This window comes from Crinia signifera, chromosome 8, assembly GCF_055691185.1.
Source record: "Crinia signifera chromosome 8, ASM5569118v1, whole genome shotgun sequence".
NCBI lineage: Eukaryota > Metazoa > Chordata > Amphibia > Anura > Myobatrachidae > Crinia > Crinia signifera.
The window spans coordinates 123,551,597-123,573,980 of record NC_139224.1 but is presented as its reverse complement, the minus strand read 5'-3'; the positions used below and the strand labels follow the sequence as shown (position 1 = coordinate 123,573,980).

The 22,384-nt window shown below is 43.5% G+C and overlaps 1 protein-coding gene across 10 annotated transcripts in view; it reads right to left on the bottom strand.

The window, feature by feature from the left end:
* Positions 1 to 22,384, bottom strand: part of HFM1 (helicase for meiosis 1) — a 166,941-nt gene that overhangs the window by 39,003 nt on the left and 105,554 nt on the right. For all 10 annotated transcript variants that reach the window (XM_083157114.1, XM_083157123.1, XM_083157124.1 and 7 more), the window contains 3 exons: positions 16,712 to 16,840; positions 14,096 to 14,185; positions 10,555 to 10,673 (listed from right to left, as the gene is read on the bottom strand). In XM_083157114.1, coding sequence (XP_083013240.1) covers positions 10,555 to 10,673; positions 14,096 to 14,185; positions 16,712 to 16,840 — 338 coding nt within the window. The remainder of the gene's footprint in view (positions 1 to 10,554; positions 10,674 to 14,095; positions 14,186 to 16,711; positions 16,841 to 22,384) is intronic.

The window sequence follows — 22,384 nt, the reverse complement described above, 5'->3', positions numbered from 1 at the left end:
TGACCGCATGTAACCCCTGGCAACAAGCATGTAACCCTTGGCAATGAGCAAGAAACCCCTGGCAATGAGCAGGGAATGGCATCAAAACACAGGCTCAGCCTCAACTGTGATCTTATATGCAGAAAATATGGTGCCAGAATCTCAATTTCCATGGCCATTATGCATGTCTATAGGGAGTCAATAATTGTGGGAGTTTAAATACATTTCAATGTGGCTACAACGTTAGCAAATTTCTCACATGCACTACTTGCAGGAGGGCAGCCGCCAAAGCATTAGTGCAGAGTTTATCAAACTCAGGGAGGGATGCACTAAACGAAAAAATGCAGTAAAAATCAGTGTTTTTACCGCATTTTAAAATGCAGTAAACCCGCATGCCAGGTGTTCACAGCGGGGGGTATCACCAGCAGAAGCTGGCAATACTCCATAGAAGCCTATGGGCTTCTTAACTCGACCACCGCCGCCCCGCATGGACCCCCGCTGACCCCCCCTCACATTTGTCTGGGCAGCACAGACAGTGACCTCCTCCTCCCTGCACTATACATCCTCTTCCGGGTGCAGGGAGGAGGAGAGCCCGCCCCACAGCCCCAGCGTCATCATCAGCAACCGGGTAAGGAAGGAAGGGGGAGCCGCTGGAGAGCTTCCGGGGACCTGCTGCACATCACCGGTGCAACGCAAAGGACAGCAAGTGCTGTCCTTTGCAATAATTATCACACATGTTAGTGCATATCCGATAATGATCTCTACGGTAACCGGCGATGTGCCGCGAAGTGAAGGTATGGATGCTAGTGCATCCCACCCTCAGTCCTTAGGACACCACATACTTCACGTTTTCCAGATCACCCGGTAGGTGCACAGGTGAATTCATTACTCATAGACACATTTTAAAATATCCACAGGTGGAGCTAATTATTTCACTTGTGATTCTGTGAGGAGACCTGCAAAACATGCACAGTGTGGGGTCCTGAGGACCGATGCATTAGTGCACATATCTGAGTAAAGGAGACCATACACGCTCTGTTCTGCTCCGTCCGTTCTGTACTATAAGATGCGCCCTCCCGCGCATCTCATCGTACAGTACAAAAAGTATGTGCTGCACATACTTTTTGTACTAGCTTTACATCGTATCGCATTGCATTGCATGCACAAGGCATGCAATGCGATATGATGTGTACTTTAAAAGTACAGAACGGACGCCCAAAACGGAGCGTGTATGGGCTCTTTTAGGACCATTGGGGCAGATGTATTAAGCCTTAACAAGAGATAAATGAAAGTGTGATAAGGAAAGATAAACATCCAGCCAATCACCTGCCAACTGCCATGTTACAGGCTGTGTTTGAAAAAAGTCAGTAAGGAGCTGATTGGATGGACATTTATATCTCCTTATCACACTTGAATTTCTTGTTAAGGCTTAATACATCTGCCCCCAATGTCTGTTAACTCAGTGTTAGTATATTTTAGTTTTCTCTCAGCATCACGTCTGTTTAATAATAAATTTGGTTCATTATATACTTTTTACAGTAACTTTGTGTGCTTACTTGTGTTATTACTGAGCCCATATTTCTGCCCTCCTAACCTTAAGATACGTTTGGTTCCCTGGACTATAAAATAAGTTATTTATTGTTTATCTGCTTCACATTGTGTCTTGCAACCTATCGGGCATTGACATTGCTCTTTAAATTTGTATAATTATTCCGTGCATCAATGACTCCCAAAAATTATTTTAACCCCTTCCCGACAATTGACGTACATTTACGTCATGGTCGGGAAGTACTTCCCGACACATGGCGTAAATGTACGTCATGGCATTTAACTGTCACCGCGTCTATAGACGCGGTGACAGTTTCAACATGTCTGCTGTCCCTGACAGCAGACATGTCCGTGCATGCCCAGGGGGGGCTGCGATGCCGCCCCCCCGTCGGCGATCGCTGTGATTGGCTGTTCAGTGTGAACAGCCAATTACAGCGTTTTCCTGTGTCACCGGCGAATAACGTTCGCCGGTGACACGGGATCAGAGGTGATTGGTGCTGTAAAGTACAGCACCAATCACCGCGGGGTGTAAGGGTGACACTGGTGTCACCCCACCGCACCCCGCCCGCCCCCAAAGGCCGTGATTGGTTCGTCGGACCGACGGACCAATCACAGCCAAGGAGGGGGATTTAAACTAACGGTGACTGCACTGCAGACGCCATTCCGGTCTGGAATAGCGTGCAGTGCGGTCACCGTACCTCCCTGCCGCCATACTGACCAGAACTTTGCTCCATAGCTTGCTCCATACTTACCTGATCGCTGCTTCATCACTGCTTCCTGGATCCTGTTACTACTACTTGTGCCTTCCTGCTGCAGTGTACTAGCTAGATAGAGAGAGAGATAGAGAGAGAGATAGATAGAGAGATAGAGAGAGATAGAGAGAGATAGAGAGAGATAGAGAGAGAGATAGTGTCAGAGAGTGCTATATTTTGTGCTGCTGCAGTGTGATAGTTATAGAGAGAGATAGAGAGAGATAGTGTCAGAGAGTGCTATATTTTGTGCTGCTGCAGTGTGATATAGTTATAGATAGAGAGAGATAGAGAGAGAGAGATAGATAGATAGAGAGGCCTAGTGACAGAGTGCTATATTTTGTGCTGCTGCAGTGTGATAGTTATAGAGAGATAGAGAGAGATAGAGAGAGAGAGATAGAGAGAGATAGTGACAGATTGTGCTATATATTTTTGATATAACTGACTGCTGCCCCCTCCTTTTGTGCTGATCAGTATAAATTAACTGATCAGCAACTTTTTGGGGGCGCAGGTTTTTTTTTATATATAGATATACCTGTCACTGCTGCTGCTGCAGTGTCATAGAGTGATAGATAGTGAGAGATAGAGAGATAGAGAGAGATAGTGACAGAGAGTGATAGAGTGCTAAATTTTGTGTCTGCTGCCCCCGCCTTTTGTGCTGATCACTATATCTGAGGTGATCAGCAACTTTTTTGGGGGTACAGAGGTTTTTTTTTTTTTATATATACCTGTCAGTTGCACCAAAGGTTGTGCACCTGCTGCACCTCACTGGTAATCAGTGTCGCATCACTGATCACCTTTTTTTTTTTGTGTGTGTGCTGTGGGGTCTTTTTTTAATTTTTTTTTTACACACACTGTGATTTTGTGGGTGTCCTGTGGCCGCTGTGCGCTGATCAGTGACGTACATCACTGATCATCTTTTTCGGCACAGGGTTGATCTATATTTTTTTTTTTTTGATCAAATTCCTGTTGCCTTTGAGCGCTGTTCAGTGACAGACGTTACTGACCAACATCTGTGCTCAATTTTTGGCGCAGGACCTTTTTTTTTTTTTTAACCCCTTAAATTTTTTATTTTTAACCCCTTCATTTTTTTTTTTTTTATTGGTATAAAGTATTTTTTTTTTCTGCACCACATACACACTACACACTACATACCCCCCGGATTGAAATAAAGTTTGTACCCCCCCCTACACTATACACGTGTTGACACATTTCACTACCAGTAACACAAAAATAAAAATGGCATCCCAAATGTCCTCCCAAATGTCCTCCCAAATGTCCTCCCAGTCATCCAGGAGAATGTATTCAGCGGAGGAGGCATATGCCCTGCTTGCTTCTGACTCTGACACAGCCAGTGATGCAAGCGGGGAATTTGAAGGATTCGCCTTAAGCTCCTCTTCCTCCTCTGGTGATGAGGGACCCCCTCAAAGACGCCCCCGTAGAGCAGCTGAGACCCCCCCCCCAATAATTGATCTCGTATGGACCCCACCACCAGACAATTTTGAGCCCCAGGTTCCTGAGTTTTTGGCCATGCCAGGAATCCAATTTGATTCCACAGGTCTCAGAGAAATTGACTTTTTCAAATTATTTTTCTCTGATGATTTTATAAATTTAATGGTGGACCAAACTAATTTATATGCCCAGCAGTTTATTGCTCAAAATCCCACGTCATCATTTGCTAGGTGGACCCCTGTAGATGCAGTAGAGATGATGACGTTTTGGGGTCTGGTGTTTCATATGGGCATAGTAAAAAAGCCAGAAATTAGGCAATATTGGAGTACAGATGTTCTGTACAGTACTCCATTTTACCGTATGGCCATGCCCCGGGCTCGATTTGAGACGATCCTTAAATTTATACATTACACCGATAATGCACAGTGCCCACCCAGAGATGATCCCACCTTTGACCGGCTATTCAAAGTCAGGCCGGTCATTGATCATTTCAGTGCCAAATTTGAAGAGGTGTACATCCCTGAAAAATTTATTTGTATCGACGAGTCCCTTATACATTTTAAAGGAAGGGTTAAATTCCGCCAGTACCTTCCCAGTAAGAGGGCAAGGTATGGCATAAAAATGTACAAACTGTGTGAAAGCACCTCAGGGTACACCCACAGGTTTAGGGTTTATGAAGGGAAGGATTCAAGAATTGAACCGCCAGAATGCCCCCCCTCCCTCGTAGGTGTTAGTGGGAAAATTGTCTGGGATTTAGTGCACCCCTTCCTGGATAAAGGTTATCACCTCTATGTGGATAACTTTTACACCAGCATCCCCCTGTTTAAGGCCCTTGGTTCAAGAGGTACAGCAGCTTGCGGTACTGTGCGCAAGAACCAAAGAGGCCTCCCAAAAACGCACATTGCCCAAGTAATGAGAAGGGGTGAAAGCAGGGGAATATGCACCGAAAATATGTTGTTGGTCAAATATAAGGACAAGAGGGATGTCCTTATACTGACAACAATTCACGGAGACAGTACCACCTCCGTCCCTGTACGAGGTACCAGTACCCACACCTCAAAACCTAATTGTATCCTGGATTACAATAGGTACATGGGCGGAGTGGATCTTTCAGATCAGGTACTGAAGCCGTACAGTGCCCTGCGGAAAACAAAAATCTGGTACAAGAAGGTGGCCGTGTATATCATCCAGATGGCACTGTATAACGCTTACGTGCTATTCCGTTCTACCGGCCAGAGGGGGACATTTATGCACTTTCAAGAGGAAGTCATAAAGGGCCTAATATTTGGGAACCAGCAGGCAGAGGGCCCCAGTACTTCTAGTACTGGCCCCCGTATTGTACCAGGGCAGCATTTTCCCAACGAAATCCCCTCCACTGGAAAAAAGGGCAGGACACAAAAAAGGTGCAAAGTTTGCTATAAAAAGGGAATAAGAAAGCAAACTATTTTCCAGTGTGACACTTGCCCCGACAAACCCGGCCTATGTATAAAGGAGTGTTTTAAAATATACCACACATCTATGGAATATTAGGTTCATAATTTGACCGTGCTTCGGGGGTCTTGCTAATGCCACATAGCACCCACCATTCATTCCACCAGAATCTGAGCCGCAAAATCCAAAAATCACTCCTTCCCTTCTGAGTCCTGCCATGCACCCAACTGGTATTTTTTGGTCACATGTGAGGCATTGCCGTACTCGGGAGAAATTGGGGCACATATTTTGGGGTGCTTTGTCTCCTTCATTCCTTGTGAAAATGAAAAATTTTGAGCCAGAACTGCATTTTTGTGTAAAAAAATGTAATTTTTCATGTTCACTGCCCACTTGTATCAAAATTGGTGAAACCCCTGGGGGTTTGAAATGTACACTATACCCCTAGATGAATTCCCTGAGGGGTGTAGTTTGCAAAATGGGGTCACTTGTGGGGGGGTTCCACTGTATTGGTGCTTTGGGGGTCTTGCTAATGCGACATAGCACCCACCATCATTCCACCAGAATTTGTGCTGCAAAATCCAAATATCACTCCTTCCCTTCTGAGTCCTGCCACTTTTTGGTCACACATGAGGCATTGCCGTACTCGGGAGAAATTGGGGCACAGATTTTGGGGTGCTTTGTCTCCTTCATTCCTTCTGAAAATGAAAAATTTTGAGCCAGAACTGCATTTTTGTGTAAAAAAATGTAATTTTTCATTTTCACTGCCCACTTGTATCAAAATTGGTGAAACCCCTGGGGGTTTTAAATGTACACTATACCCCTAGATTAATTCCCTGAGGGGTGTACTTTGCAAAATGGGGTGACTTGTGGGGGGGTTCCACTGTATTGGTGCAACATAGCACCCACCATTCATTCCACCAGAATCTGTGCTGCAAAATCCAAAAATCACTCCTTCCCTTCTGAGTCCTGCCATGCACCCAACTGGTATTTTTTGGTCACATGTGAGGCATTGCCGTACTCGGGAGAAATTGGGGCACAGATTTTGGGGTGCTTTTTCTCCTTCATACCTTCTGAAAATGAAAAATTTTGAGCCAGAACTGCATTTTTGTGTAAAAAAATGTAATTTTTCATTTTCACTGCCCACTTGTATCAAAATTGGTGAAACCCCTGGGGGTTTGAAACGTACACTATACCCCTAGATGAATTCCCTGAGGGGTGTAGTTTTCAAAATGGGGTGACTTGTGGGGGGGTTCCACTGTATTGGTGCTTGGGGGGTCTTGCTAATGCGACATAGCACCCACCAAAATTCCACCAGAATCTGAGCTGCAAAATCCAAAAATCACTCCTTCCGTTCTGAGTCCTGCCATGCACCCAACTGGTATTTTTTGGTCACATGTGAGGCATTGCCGTACTCGGGAGAAATTGGGGCATAGATTTTGGGGTGCTTTTTCTCCTTCATACCTTCTGAAAATGAAAAATTTCGAGCCAGAACTGCATTTTTGTGTAAAAAATGTAATTTTTCAATTTCACTGCCCACTTGTATCAAAATTGGTGAAACCCCTGGGGGTTTGAAATGTACACTATACCCCTAGATGAATTCCCTGAGGGGTGTAGTTTTCAAAATGGGGTGACTTGTGGGGGGGTTCCACTGTATTGGTGCTTGGGGGGTCTTGCTAATGCGACATAGCACCCACCAAAATTCCACCAGAATCTGAGCCGCAAAATCCAAAAATCACTCCTTCCGTTCTGAGTCCTGCCATGCACCCAACTGGTATTTTTTGGTCACATGTGAGGCATTGCCGTACTCGGGAGAAATTGGGGCACAGATTTTGGGGTGCTTTTTCTCCTTCATACCTTCTGAAAATGAAAAATTTTGAGCCAGAACTGCATTTTTGTGTAAAAAAATGTAATTTTTCATTTTCACTGCCCACTTGTATCAAAATTGGTGAAACCCCTGGGGGTTTGAAATGTACACTATACCCCTAGATGAATTCCCTGAGGGGTGTACTTTGCAAAATGGGGTGACTTGTGGGGGGGTTCCACTGTATTGGTGCAACATAGCACCCACCATTCATTCCACCAGAATCTGTGCTGCAAAATCCAAAAATCACTCCTTCCCTTCTGAGTCCTGCCATGCACCCAACTGGTATTTTTTGGTCACATGTGAGGCATTGCCGTACTCGGGAGAAATTGGGGCACAGATTTTGGGGTGCTTTTTCTCCTTCATACCTTCTGAAAATGAAAAATTTTGAGCCAGAACTGCATTTTTGTGTAAAAAAATGTAATTTTTCATTTTCACTGCCCACTTGTATCAAAATTGGTGAAACCCCTGGGGGTTTGAAACGTACACTATACCCCTAGATGAATTCCCTGAGGGGTGTAGTTTTCAAAATGGGGTGACTTGTGGGGGGGTTCCACTGTATTGGTGCTTGGGGGGTCTTGCTAATGCGACATAGCACCCACCAAAATTCCACCAGAATCTGAGCTGCAAAATCCAAAAATCACTCCTTCCGTTCTGAGTCCTGCCATGCACCCAACTGGTATTTTTTGGTCACATGTGAGGCATTGCCGTACTCGGGAGAAATTGGGGCACAGATTTTGGGGTGCTTTTTCTCCTTCATACCTTCTGAAAATGAAAAATTTCGAGCCAGAACTGCATTTTTGTGTAAAAAATGTAATTTTTCAATTTCACTGCCCACTTGTATCAAAATTGGTGAAACCCCTGGGGGTTTGAAATGTACACTATACCCCTAGATGAATTCCCTGAGGGGTGTAGTTTTTAAAATGGGGTGACTTGTGGGGGGGTTCCACTGTATTGGTGCTTGGGGGGTCTTGCTAATGCGACATAGCACCCACCAAAATTCCACCAGAATCTGAGCCGCAAAATCCAAAAATCACTCCTTCCGTTCTGAGTCCTGCCATGCACCCAACTGGTATTTTTTGGTCACATGTGAGGCATTGCCGTACTCGGGAGAAATTGGGGCACAGATTTTGGGGTGCTTTTTCTCCTTCATACCTTCTGAAAATGAAAAATTTTGAGCCAGAACTGCATTTTTGTGTAAAAAAATGTAATTTTTCATTTTCACTGCCCACTTGTATCAAAATTGGTGAAACCCCTGGGGGTTTGAAATGTACACTATACCCCTAGATGAATTCCCTGAGGGGTGTACTTTGCAAAATGGGGTGACTTGTGGGGGGGTTCCACTGTATTGGTGCAACATAGCACCCACCATTCATTCCACCAGAATCTGTGCTGCAAAATCCAAAAATCACTCCTTCCCTTCTGAGTCCTGCCATGCACCCAACTGGTATTTTTTGGTCACATGTGAGGCATTGCCGTACTCGGGAGAAATTGGGGCACAGATTTTGGGGTGCTTTTTCTCCTTCATACCTTCTGAAAATGAAAAATTTTGAGCCAGAACTGCATTTTTGTGTAAAAAAATGTAATTTTTCATTTTCACTGCCCACTTGTATCAAAATTGGTGAAACCCCTGGGGGTTTGAAATGTACACTATACCCCTAGATGAATTCCCTGAGGGGTGTAGTTTGCAAAATGGGGTGACTTGTGGGGGGGTTCCACTGTATTGGTGCTTGGGGGGTCTTGCTAATGCGACATAGCACCCACCAAAATTCCACCAGAATCTGAGCTGCAAAATCCAAAAATCACTCCTTCCGTTCTGAGTCCTGCCATGCACCCAACTGGTATTTTTTGGTCACATGTGAGGCATTGCCGTACTCGGGAGAAATTGGGGCACAGATTTTGGGGTGCTTTGTCTCCTTCATACCTTCTGAAAATGACAAATTTGGAGCCAGAACTGCATTTTTGTGTAAAAAAAATAATTTTTCATTTTCACTGCCCAGTTGTACCACAATTGGTGAAACCCCTGGGGGTTTGAAATGTACACTATACCCCTAGATGAATTCCCTGAGGGGTGTAGTTTGCAAAATGGGGTCACTTGTGGGGGGGTTCCTAACTTTTAGCATCTTATGGTGCCTTGAAACCTACATGGTGCCTAAAAAATAATCTCATAAAAAGGAGGCTCCAAAATCAAGTAGGTGCTCCTTCTATTATGAAGCCTGTGGTTTGGTCACCGTGCACACTAGGGCCACATATAGGATATTTATGAAAACAAAAGAATTGGGGGAATCAATTTTTAGTCACATTTCTCTAGTAAAATGTACTGTGTTCCTTATAAAAATGTATTAAAATTGCAAATCTGCAAAAAAAAAGAAATTTTGAAATTTCACCTACACTTTGTTTTAATTCCTGTGAAACACCTAAAGGGTTAACAAACTTCCAAAATGCTGTTTTGAATACTGTGAGGGGTGCAGTTTTTGAAATGGCATCATTTATGGGGGTGTCTCACATACAAGTCCCTCAAAGTTACATCAGAACTGAACTGGTCCCTAAAAAAATCAGTGTTTGAAATTTTCTTGAAAATTTGAGAATTTGCTATTCATATTGTAAGCCTCCTAGTGTCCCAAAAAATTAAAAGGAAGTTGAAATAATGATGTCAACATAAAGTAGACATATGGTCTATGTTAGTTATTCACTATTTTGAGTGGTAAGATTATTTGTCTCACAAGCAGAAAATTTAACATTTTGCAAATCGCTAAATTTTCCATTTTTTCACGATATTTTGGTATTTTTCACAAAAAAACACAGACTGTATCGACCCAAATTTACCACTAATTTGAAGTACAATGTGTCACGAAAAAACAATCTCAAAATCACTGGGATAAGTAAAAGCAAAAAAAAGTTATCCCCACTTAAGTGAGACATGTCAGATTTGAAAAAAAGGGCTCTGTCAGGAACGCAAAAACTGGCTCTGTCAGGAAGGGGTTAAAAGATAAGTAAATGAATGGTTATATTTAATAAAGCGGTTCCAGTTTCTCTCTAACCTTTCTTTACAAAAAAAGAGTATTAAACAAAAACAAAAAAAGACTAGGTCCTGTTGTAAATATGTCAGCCCATCTTTAATCTTGTAAAAGCATTATTATATGCAGGTTTGCCTTATGTTCTTAAAATTATGGTAATACAGTTCTAGCTTTTGTACTAGTTTACTATCCTTTTATCATTCGCTGAAATTGAGTTCCCAGACATGAATTAAAGGAAACAATTACTGCTCTGCTGAAAGACACTGAACGCGGAGATATAACGTCAGCCGTCTCTGCCTCACAAACATCAGATACCCATCTTGTGCTGTTGTGGATGCCTCAGTGGGGATCTGCTCTTCCGCATAGCATGCTAGCTGCTTTCTCTGCGTGACGTTAGTTTAACTATCCCGGCTAATGTAACATTCATTAAGTAATCCATGTGCTGATGTCGCAAAAGCCATTTTATGTAATGACATGTTCTTTGAATTTCCTCATCCTACCTTTTTGATCATGTTACCTTTAGTCTCTTTACTGGTGGAGCTGATGAAACTGAATTTCGACTCCTTAGATCACTTAGATATGAAGAGAAGTTTGAATTAGTTTTATTGTCAGCCTTATGAGAAACTCCAGTTTTACCTGTTATTTGTAAATAAACAGAATACATTTTATTGTGTAAATGTAGGTCTGCCTCAGTCTGCAATTACCATATCTAAGAAGGTGGAAAACAAAACACACTGCATCAACAATCTTAAAGCAAGAGACATACTTGTCACCAACATTTGTATTGTCACTAAACAGATCAGTGAAATGTCTGGGTATTTAATTATTTAGCTTCTAGGTAAATCAAGGCTTGGCATTGTAATGTTTTTGGACTGTGGTAAGAAATTTACCTGCAGTAAAATTATGCAGATACAAGGGGGATACAAACTTCACACAGATAAGGATATGGTCAGATAGCATACCTCCCAACTGTCCCTGCTTTTTGCGGGACCGTCACGTTTTTTTTGGGGGGTGGTCCTGTGTCCCGCAGCGGGGGGGCAATTGAAAGTCCCCCCAGCCTGAAGGGAATAGAAGCTGTGCGCATGCACACAGCGTCTATTCAGCAATGCAGAGGGGTGAAAATGGGGGCGTGGCCAGAGGACGCTGCATCCCCAAAAGGTCATGCCCCTTTACATAGTTCAAGCCCCTATTCAGGCACACGCACGGCTCCGTCAAGCAAGTGTCCCGCTTGCCTGCTTTCAGATTTTGGGAGGTATGAAATAAGCAACCATGGCCCCAGCCCCAGTAGCGTATTTAGAATGAGCCACTAAGTTCTAGGGGGCCCACACTGCACACTTTGCACCCTTTTTTTTGGCTGGAATGCTGAGGAGAGCGTGGTGCCTAGGAGTAGAGAAGCGCAGGGAACAAACAGCAGCAGCCGCAGTCAGGCTGCAGATTTGAAAATGGCCATAGAAGTCAATGGGAACTGCTGATTGGCTGACAGAGAGCCCTCTTGGCCAATCTGCGGCCGCCCATTGATTTCAATGGGATTCTTGAAATATTCAACCCGCCCGGAGCTGACACACACAATTACAGATATATACAAGGTTCCATGCTAAGAAAAAAAAACTTATGTACTTTACAGTATTGAATTAAACTTTCCAAAATGGTCTATAAATTAAAACAAAAGAAAAAAGAAAACACAAAATATTATTTCCTGTGACATTTAAACAGGAAATATCAAACTAACATGTGTGCCTCCTCTATTTTACAGTTTAAAATACTGGGCTGCCTTTATGTAGGGCATGTAGCATCACAGTTTGGTTTTGTACGGTGCACCTATACTGTCAGTGCAGCACAATTCAAAATACCAGGTGGGCTGAAATTCTGAAGAGGAGCACACTGCAAATGTGTAAATGTCACATAAGAGCCCTAACTTATAACACAACTTTTCATTGAAGAAGACTATTTTTCTACTAAACACTGCTCAGTATAACTTCATGTTTGGCTTAAATTAACGGAATGAGTGAGTTGAACACAGTGATCATTACATGTGAACCTGTGTGTGTGTTTGAATGTTTTCTTTACACTGGGCACAAGGCACATAGAAATGTACAGTAGAAGTGAAAAAGTATTCAATGTAACTTGATCATCTAAGACAGTGGTGTCAAACTCGTGGCAGGGCATGCTGGGATGTGTAGTTCCACAACAGCTGGAGGGCTATGATTTTGACACCACCGATCTAAGAGGTAGTGTAAAGTTCAAATATGTGCCATGAGAATTTAGTGCATTTTCGGTACTTGTTTCCTAGCACGGCACCACCGATTTTGATTGTGAGCATCGCGTCGGAAAAAATCGCGTCGTACGCATCGCATGCCAACCAAATCGCATGCGATGCGATTGACGCGATTTTGCATTAATTTTAATGTGAAATGACCCAAATCACACCATTGTATTAGAACCCCCCCCTGATGTTTGAAATGGCCCCCAATTTTAACACCACCCCGCTATAGACGCCAACCCGAAGCGTGGCAAGCGGAGATGGCCCGTGAGGGGCGGCGGTACGCGTCCTCCGACCTTTTCATACCCCTGCTATCCACGTCGGCATGGAGTTGAGAATAGAAAGTGTGGCGAGCGCAGTGAGCCACCGAGCCCGAAGCGTGGCGAGCGCAGCAAGCCCAGCGAGGGGACGCAGATACCTTTACAGGTATCCGCGTCCGCTCGCTGCGCTTGCCACGCTTCGGGCTCGGTGGCTCGCCACACTTTTTATTCTCAACTCCACGCCGATGTGGATAGTAGGGGTATGAAAAGGTCGGAGGACGCGTACTGCTGCGCTCGCCACGCTTCGGGTTGGCGTCAATAGCGGGGTGGCGTTTAAAATTGGGGGGCCATTAACCATGCTTTTTACACATATTCAATGTTAAATGGGCCATATTGGCCCATTTAACATTGTCACCTATGTGAAATCGGGTTGATCGCATCGCGGGCCATTTTTATGGCCAGCGACGGACGCGATCAACCTGATTTTTACTTTAACATTGTTCCCTATGGGGAAATCACGTTGATTGCGTCGGTCGCATCGCGGCCCCTTATTAGGGGCCGCGATGGACGCGATCAATGCGATTTTCACTTTTACCGGCAATTGAGCCAGTTAAAGACAGAAAATCGGGTCCATCGGGTCCATCGCATGTCTTAAGTACCTTAACTTAAGGCATGCGATGTACCACGACGGGCGCCATGCTAGGAAACAAGTACCGCATTTTCTTTAAATCATGTGTCCTGGAAAAGTGTACAGTTGGTGCTAATTGAAGCACGACAAGAAGGTCTCTAATACCCCTTTCACACCAGAAAATGCAGGCACCCACCCAGGATTTCGGCCCTGGGATCATGCCGGTTCATTCCCGGGTTGGCCCCTTTCACACCAGAAAAGTTCCTGCATTTCCTGGTGCAGGCAGGAGGCGGGGAGGAGGTGGAATGATGGCGGAGGCAGTACAGTAGACAGTACTCACCCCGGGTTGTTGGTCCTCGGTGCAGGCCAGGGATCCACACAGGCGGCGGGCGCAGATGACAGGTTAGATGGCGGGTGCAGATGAGGCAGCTCTATGGCTGCAGTGAGGGCGCCAGAGAGCTGTGTTAGCTTCATCTGCTGCCTGTCCTGTCATCTGCGCCCATCACCTGAGTGGATCCCAGCCTGACCACCCGAACCTTGGACCGGCAACCCGGGTTAGTACCCCCTACTCCTTTCACACCGGCCAGGATCCCGGGTTGAACCTGCTCCATAGCACTGTTGAAATCCCGGCAAATTTTCCCGGGATTTTGGCCCGAGAAACCTTACAAACCAGTGCTAGTCGTGGGTTGTTCCCGGGCCCAACCCGGGAAATTAGGCTGGTGTTAAAGTGGTATAAGCTGGGGACACAGTCGTTAGGTTGACCCAATGTATTGTTGACCTGAATTAGGTTGACCCAATGACCCATACCCCTATTCTGCTGTGGAACCCACATTATGCGCTCCATAAATGACCTTCACTATCTTTACCCCTTCAACTCAATTTTCCTACAGTTAAGAAAGTACAGACTCACAGCATTCATGTCCACAGGCTTCCTTATTTTTGCAGTGATGATTACATTCTCTCATCCCAATTTTTATTATTGTCTGCAAGTTGAGGCAGCCTATATATATAAGAAAGACACACAAGTGACAATTTTTGTGGGGTGGATTATTAATTACAATGAAAATTTATTATCAACCATGTGGTTTTCGTTAAATGTAAATTACAAACTTTATTCAAATGTAATAAAATATATATAGAGTTATCAGTCTCCTAAATTCCTGCTCAACAACAGGGACTTCTCGATGCTTCATAAATCGGTGATCGCTTGTAGATGAATCAGCCACAGTGGAATCATTATGGTGGGGCACCTGCAGGCTCTTATGCATAAATTCTGAATCACCTAGATTGCAGGACTCAATATATATATATATATATATATATATATATATATATATATATATATATATATATATATATATGTAATTGAGTGTAAATGCTTCAAGCATGATTATGTGCTAGTATGTAACACATCATTCAGTTGACTAGTGACATTGTTGATAATGAGGGTGACTGGAGTTTTCATTTAGTTAACATTTAGTTACCCATTTTAAAAAACTGATCAATGCAAAGTAGCCAGTACCACACGAGGAATCACTTACAGAAAGGCAACTGAATAAATACAAAAGCACCTTTCCTTTATAACAGAAAATACTATATCAGGGTTGCCTACCTGACCCTCTTCTTCAGGGAGAAAATGCTCTGTTGCTGGACTTCCCTGCTCATGTATGATTGCCATGGGTGTGATCACACAATAGTGCCCTCAATTCAAATTATGCTAAACAGCAGCACAATAATATTCACATTACACCAAATGTAGCACTCCTAATTCATATTACACCACATAGTGGTGTCTCTTATTCATGTTATAACACACAATAGTGTCCCCTTATTAAAGTAGTACCCCTTTTATATGTATGACACACAGTAGTGTTGCTTACACATAATGACCGCAGTAGTACTGCTTATTCACATAATGCCCACAGCAGAAGTACCCCTTACACAAAATGTACACATAAAGTCCCCTTTACACACAGATCTGTCTCCCTTCAGTGGCTGAGAAAGCATGACATCACATACACCGTGCCAGAAAAAGGAGTCACTGAGACAGGCTTTTCTGTTGGAGATACTGTGTAGGGCTGTGGTGAAGGTGGACCTGATTTCCCCCTACCATTACAGGTGGTGGAACTCTGTTCTATCCCATTCCCCTCACTTTAATCCCTGTAAGCATGCTGGCACGAGCATAACCCAAACAGTTTACGCTTTCCAGAACTTGCTAGGACTAGTATTACACTATTTCATGCTCTATTATCCCTCATGACACTCACCACCAGAATTTGGTGAGATACTGTGTATCCATTGCTATATTCATTGCTTGAATATTATCAGGTTTTTTTCTATATTTTTCTGTATAAATAAATGCCGCTTGAACTTTAACTGCACCCAGGATATTTTTGTGCGAATACTTACCATCTACATACCATTTTGGGTCCAGGGAACACTCCAGCACATATTCCCTAGGCAGCAGTTGTTTGGGGTGCAGCCCATCGCCTCACATACCCAATATCTAGTGTATATGGTTGTGTTCAGCTCTGACTTGACTCCATGCTTTAATCTTAAACTTATTTGCCCTTCCCCCCAGTCCTACATCTCTAAGCTGAATCCTAAATTTAAGGATTATATTTACTAAAGTGTGGGTTTAAAAAAAATAGAGATCTTCCCCATTGTAGAATCTGATTGTTTACTATGGGCAAAATTTCCACGTTTGAAAACCTGCACATTAGTAAAAATGCATTAAAATATGAATAATACCAGTACTGTGGCACCCTGGAGTGTCTTGTAGGAGTGCTCTGAGTTGGTAGTCCAGGACCAATTCAAATTATTTATAGTCATTGTAATAGGAAAACCCAGCTCTTGTGGCTTCCAGTCATAAACCATGAGGACAAACAGAAGTGAATTCTGTCCTTCATCACATAACTGAACCTAAGGATGACATAAATACACATTTGCTTGTTTTTAATATTTTTGTCTGGATTTCTCAATAAGAAATGTTTGAGCTAGGGGTGCTGTGAAAAAAAATCTGAAACTCTTTGGAGTTCTGATCCAGAAAAGTTTGGGAACCATTGGGATATTTATTTTTGGATGTGCATATGATCTACGGTAATGGGAGTACACCCAATCAGTCCCTGTATGAGAATGTACTTTATATCACTGAAAAATTATCTTGAAAACAGCGGGTACCGATCAAAGGGTCGACATTGTTGACATGTGAAAATGGTCCACACAGACAAAATGTTGACACAAGCAAAATGTCAACATGACAAAGGTCAACACATGAAAATATGAGTTTTTCACTTTTTTGTGTCCAATTTAACATCTGTCAGCATGGACAGCCAATTAGTGTAATGAGTACCATTGCATGGCGAGTGAGCTTTGGGCACGTTACCATTCCAAATTATAAACCACATGGATCAATGTTGACCTAGTGCATTTTGACCTTTGTCCATTTTGTCCTTGTACCTGTCGATCTATTAACTGGAACCAGAAAACGGCAATGCATAGGCAAAGCACTAGTAAGTATACTCACCAGAGTTAGGCGTGCCAGTGTTTTTGCCTGAGATTGAATTCTCAGATTTCCATTCATCTCCAACGCCTGCTCCAACTCTCTGAGGCCCCACATAGAAAACACTGAAGGTTTGCTGAATATCAAGGCCAACTTTGTATAAGATAAAAGTACAACGCTTCTATTAGTACAGAACGAGCAGGTAAAGCATAATTGGCAACATGTGCAATCTATAATGAGTACAGGGTGTGAATTAGTGGGGTCCAGGCTGCTCACTCTGCAAATTACTGGTGAAATGACGTGATTTAGTGTCATTTAGCTCTCCCCCTCCATATGGTTCTCAGTATAATCTCCTCCTCATTCCACCATAGGTGCAGGTAAATACCTGAGGAATCGGAAGTCACCCACAACTTGCCGGAGAGTAGGCAAGTATGAGCTTACCGTTCCGCCAGTGCTTTAGAACAGAAATCACTAGGAAATGGAACCGATGCCATTTTCCCAGAGACATACAATTTTAAAATAGGGAAATTACTGAGAAAAGGGTTCAAATCTGTTTTGATGCGTCTATGTTAAGTAGACCATGGCCATGTGCCAGAATCTTCTGAGGGCATATACCCACACAAAGAGGGGGCTGCATATGCATTCACTACTCATAAAATGTCTATGATTTGCTAAATAAACTCAGGAATATGTTATTGGTTCGAGAAGACATGCTGTTTGGTGACAACATTACATTTGTGTGAATGCTTCATATGGTAAGGGGCAGGGATTATGTTTTCAGTTTGGAAACAAGATGCTTGAAGTACATTTTAAACACGGTCTTTATAATATGCTCTTAAATAACAATATTTTTAGAAACTAGAACCATACCACCCAATCACCAATTTCAGCGGGTACCACAGAGGCAGAACTCTGGGAGGCAATGGAGTCATCTGCCGCCGGGCTCCTGCTCCCAAGGGGGCACCTCTCATCCCCATCAAGTTTGAGTCAGTTAATTGAAAACAGTTGATATTGCTAATGTGGCTGACTCCTCCTTCTAACATCATTTTTGCAAGTATCACACCCTGAATTAGATCCCATGACCTTACTGGAGACAGACACCTGACTGATTGAGCTATTTGGGGGGGGGCACCAATACTCATCTTGCCTCCGGGCAACTTGGATGAATTTACGCCACTGGGGTACCACTTTTATGATTGGTACTAAATTTTTCTGACCACTGGATGGTTGGAGAGATACTGTCCTGTATGCCCATTTATTACTAGAGTGCATGTCAGAGCAGCAGTACACTGGTTCTACTTCCACCCAATACTAAATACTGCTACATTATTTACATCTATGAACTCCAACTATACTGTGCAACTACTATAGGTGCCTTTTATATATTACTACGAAGTATAGGTAGGTCTAATTCATTCCCTATACAAAGCAGTTCATTACTTTATTATTTTTACTTAGTTTCTGAAGTTATTTTGTATTTTTACTGTGGACTCATACATTTTTTTAATAATTAGTTACATTTGAATTAAATTCTCAAAATGTTATTTGCAGATAATAATTAATAAATACATTTCTAAGGTGTTTTAATTATGTTTTTACATAAATTGAGGCATTATTATTGTATATTAAGCTTGAATTGGATTATGGTAGTATATCAATAAACATTTAATCATAGCAAAGGGTGATTCGGATGATTGGCTGCAGTTCACGTTTCCGTTAATAAATGGCACTAATTATTTTCTGTCATACAATTTTATATAGGTGAAAACAATTTACATTATCTATATTTGAACATATAGTTGTAATAGGTTTATATATTCTGGAAATTCACAAATATTTATATAATTTATTGAAGCCAGTATTTTAAAAAATAAATAGTAATGAAACAAATAAAATATGCAAATAATTTACATTCTATCAATTCCATTTACTAGGTTGATGATATTTTTTATTAATGAGTGATGAATGCATTTTAAACAATAATACGTACATCTGACATTATTCTTTGCATTCCTAATGCCAAAATGGTTTGTACAATTTCTTATTATTGTGGATGAAAAACATGTTACAGTACTGCCCAGAGGGTTTAAGTTGGATACTGGCAGTAGAGGCTTTGGGTCACCCCACTCTACCCCCGCCCTCCTTGATGTGAGTTATAGGCCACACCCCCTTATACATATATATATTCCATAGACAAAAACCTTATGGTTTCACATGTCCCATTAAGGCTTCTTACACATGATCTGACATTTCAGAAACCTGTTGTAACTCTTCCACTCAAACTCCAAAAAGCAATGAAATTCGGATCATTAAGGCTGGCGCCTTAATGGGCATGTTCCTTGTGCAATACAGATATGGTACGCCATCACAGCCTGTGGGTAAGTGCAGATTCAGCACTCTCACAGAGTGAGATTGCTGTCACTCACACAATGGTGGAGCTGCTAATTCACAGATTTGTGTGCTCATTGGAATACACACATGCAGTTTATGCAAAGGTCGAAGTGGAAGACAAAGCTGCTCAGATGAGGTAATAGTGGTGTTGATTGGAGGGAGAAGACAGAGCTGTGTGGATGGGGGGACAGAGATGTGTGGCTAGGGGGAAGACACAGCAACACTGATGGGGGACAAAGCAACACAGACTGTTGGAAAACAGATGGGGGAAGGTAAGACAAAGTGATGCAGTGGGGGGAGGGCGGTGACAGAGTGCAACAGATAGGGTAAAGAGAATGGTGCAGATGGGGGAAAAACAGTAGCACAGATGTTGGAGGAGTTAGAGCAGTGTCAATGGTTGGACAGTGCTGTGTGGATGAGGGAAACAGAGCAGCACAGATAGAAAGAAACAGTGGCATGAATGGGGGCAGAGCATCTTAGAGGGGTTAAGTGTTTCTACCTACCCTTGGGAGTGGCAGCTAGGCCTAATCCTTGGGGGATTGGCTAGGGCTAACACCCCACCACCACCACCCCTCGGGCAATAGCCCTAACAGTGACCTCAATCCTTACTTTTCCGGCAATGTCAGCTAAATGAATGTGGTAAGAGTGGTGAGGATAGGAGGGAGATTATGCAGAAGGGAGACAGAGTGGTGTGGGTGAGGGGTAAAGATGAAGATAGGTTGAAAACACTGGCATACATGGGTAGAAAACTGGGGAAGATGGGAGAGAAGACAGTGTGGCATGTATGGGAGGAGGCAGAGTGATGTTGAAGAGGGAAACACTGAGCAACACAGAGAGAAGAAAACAGTGGTACAGACAAGGCACAGATGGGGAAAGACAGATGGTGCAGATAAATTAGTATAGGTTTGGGGAAGACAGAGCAGCATGGAAGCGTATAATGGAAGAAAGTGTAGATGCATAGACCGTAGATGGGGTATTATAGTTTTAGCAATTAACCAAAATGATTGAGGGAGCTAAATGTGTATACTAAATGAGATGGATGTATGTATGGAGTGAGAAGGATGTTGGAACAAGGGGCAGTGGCGTATCTAGCGTAAGGCAGCCCCCGCCACTGCTTGGGGGAGAGAGCAGCAGCGGGGGCTGTATGGCCGCCGGCATCCGCCCGGGACACTGACAATTATTATCTAACATGGTGTGCCGCCTGCCGCCAGGAACGTAACACAAGGGGGAAGCTAGGGGGGCACTCTAAAGGAGGGCATACTGAATCAGCCTCCACCAGCCCACTGTGGCCACACCGCACGGTTCACGCTTCGTGCTGGAGCCAAAGATGACCCTGGCTGTTGTAAGGACCCAGGAGGGTGAAGGAGAGGACCCCCAATGGCCGTGGAATGCCCCAGAGGGAGCCTGTCTGGAGAAAACAGCCAGAAGACTGGAGCCCAGGGAGGAACAACCCGCGCGTGACAAGGAGGAGCATTCTTCCTCCTTCCGTTTCTTCATGCCTCAGAAGAAACAGAAGGGTGCGCAGACACCGCGAAGGATAACTGCAGAGTTCTATGAAGGACCCTGGCGTCCCTCTCCAGCGAAAGCGCCTGCAGAGGAAGTCACAAGGAAGGACCTGGGCTGCAGCTGGTTCTTCGCCGACCCGGAGCCCTGGACAAAGTGCGCAGCCTGGAGCGGTGCTCTGCATCCCGGGCAGCGCTGAAGATTACAGCAGCCGGAGATCGAAGGGGGCAGATGCGCCACAACAGAGGGTGAGTCTCCACAAGGCCCTTCTGCTGCACCACTCTGCCATGTTTCCCCTTCCGCTGCAATACTCTGCAATACAGGGCATATTATGGGGGCTGTGCTCCCCTCTTGAAAAATAATGTAAATTCACCAGTTGTCTGGTGTGGCAGCATCAGATGTGAGCACACCAAGGTGGGCTTGATAGAAGTTATAGGGCATGGGACTGAGAAAATAGGCAGCCCTCCTCCCCCTGTTTAATAAAATAACTGGGCATACATAGGGGGTGGGCTACCCTTCACACACTCCTTTTCTCACATCAGGCAGTTTAGAGATCTCCTAATGTTTCACTGTGGGTTCCATTTTAAAGTTTCTTTGTGGGGTCCCGGTCCCCAGATATGTCCCACTTTCAGTGATACCCCACAAGTCTGTAAAAGGAGTATCTACTATGGGGGTATTACACATGGCAACGAGCATGAAACCCCTGGCATCGAGCATGTACCTCCTGGCAACGCACATGTAGGTAAGCCGCACTTATGGGGCACAATATGTAATAGGCATTATGGCGTGTAGCATACTATGGAATGCATACAAGGGGGGGGGGGGGGGAGCGCCAGAAACAATTTTGGCTTGGGGGAGCAAAATTTATAGTTACGCCACTGACAAGGGGGAAATGTTGTGGTGCTCGAATGGGATGTGTGTGGGCACTGAGTGGGATGGGTGCACCACATAACTGCTTAGACCATCAGTTGCAGAGACTGCATGAGTGTATTCCAATGAGCACACAAATCTGTGAATTAGCAGCTCCGCCATTGTGTGAGTGACAGCAATCTCACTCTGTGAGAGTGCTGAATCTGCATTTACCCACAGACTGTGATGGCGTACCATATCTGTATTGCGCAAGGAACACGTCCATTAAGGCGCCAGCCTTAATGATCGGAATTTCATTGCTTTTTGGAGTTTGAGTGGAAGAATTACAACAGGTTTCTGAAATGTCAGATCATGTGTAAGAAGCCTTAATGCAGGCATGTCCAAACTATGGCCCTCCAGCTGTTGTGAAACTACAAATCCCATCACGCCTTGCCACCGTTTTGCTATTAGAGAATGCTAAACTATGGCAAGGCATGCTGGGATGTGTAGTATCACAACAGCTGGAGGGCCACAGTTTGGACATGCCTGCCCTAATAGAACATGTGAAACCATAAGGTTTTTTGTCTAAGGAACTTCATAGCTTTTTTTAAATTATTTTTTTTTTCTTTTTTTAATAAAGTGTTTTTATTTTGCAGGTCATACATACAGAACAGAACAGCAAATCAAACATTGTGCATGTGAATCGGTCAATCCAAGTCAAGCATAGAGTATCAAAATGTACATTATATTTACATACAGTATCGTCACCTTACATGTGTGTCAAAATACAATAAAGAATCAATTGATAGAAAAGGAGATGATATCGCCATCCTATTCTGACTGAGTATCAATATTTGATTTTTTGCTAATTTTGAGTTTATACATTAAGAGAACAAAAGATAGAAGAGAAGAAAAGAGGAAGAAGTAGAAGAAGGAGAGAGAACATTAGTCACT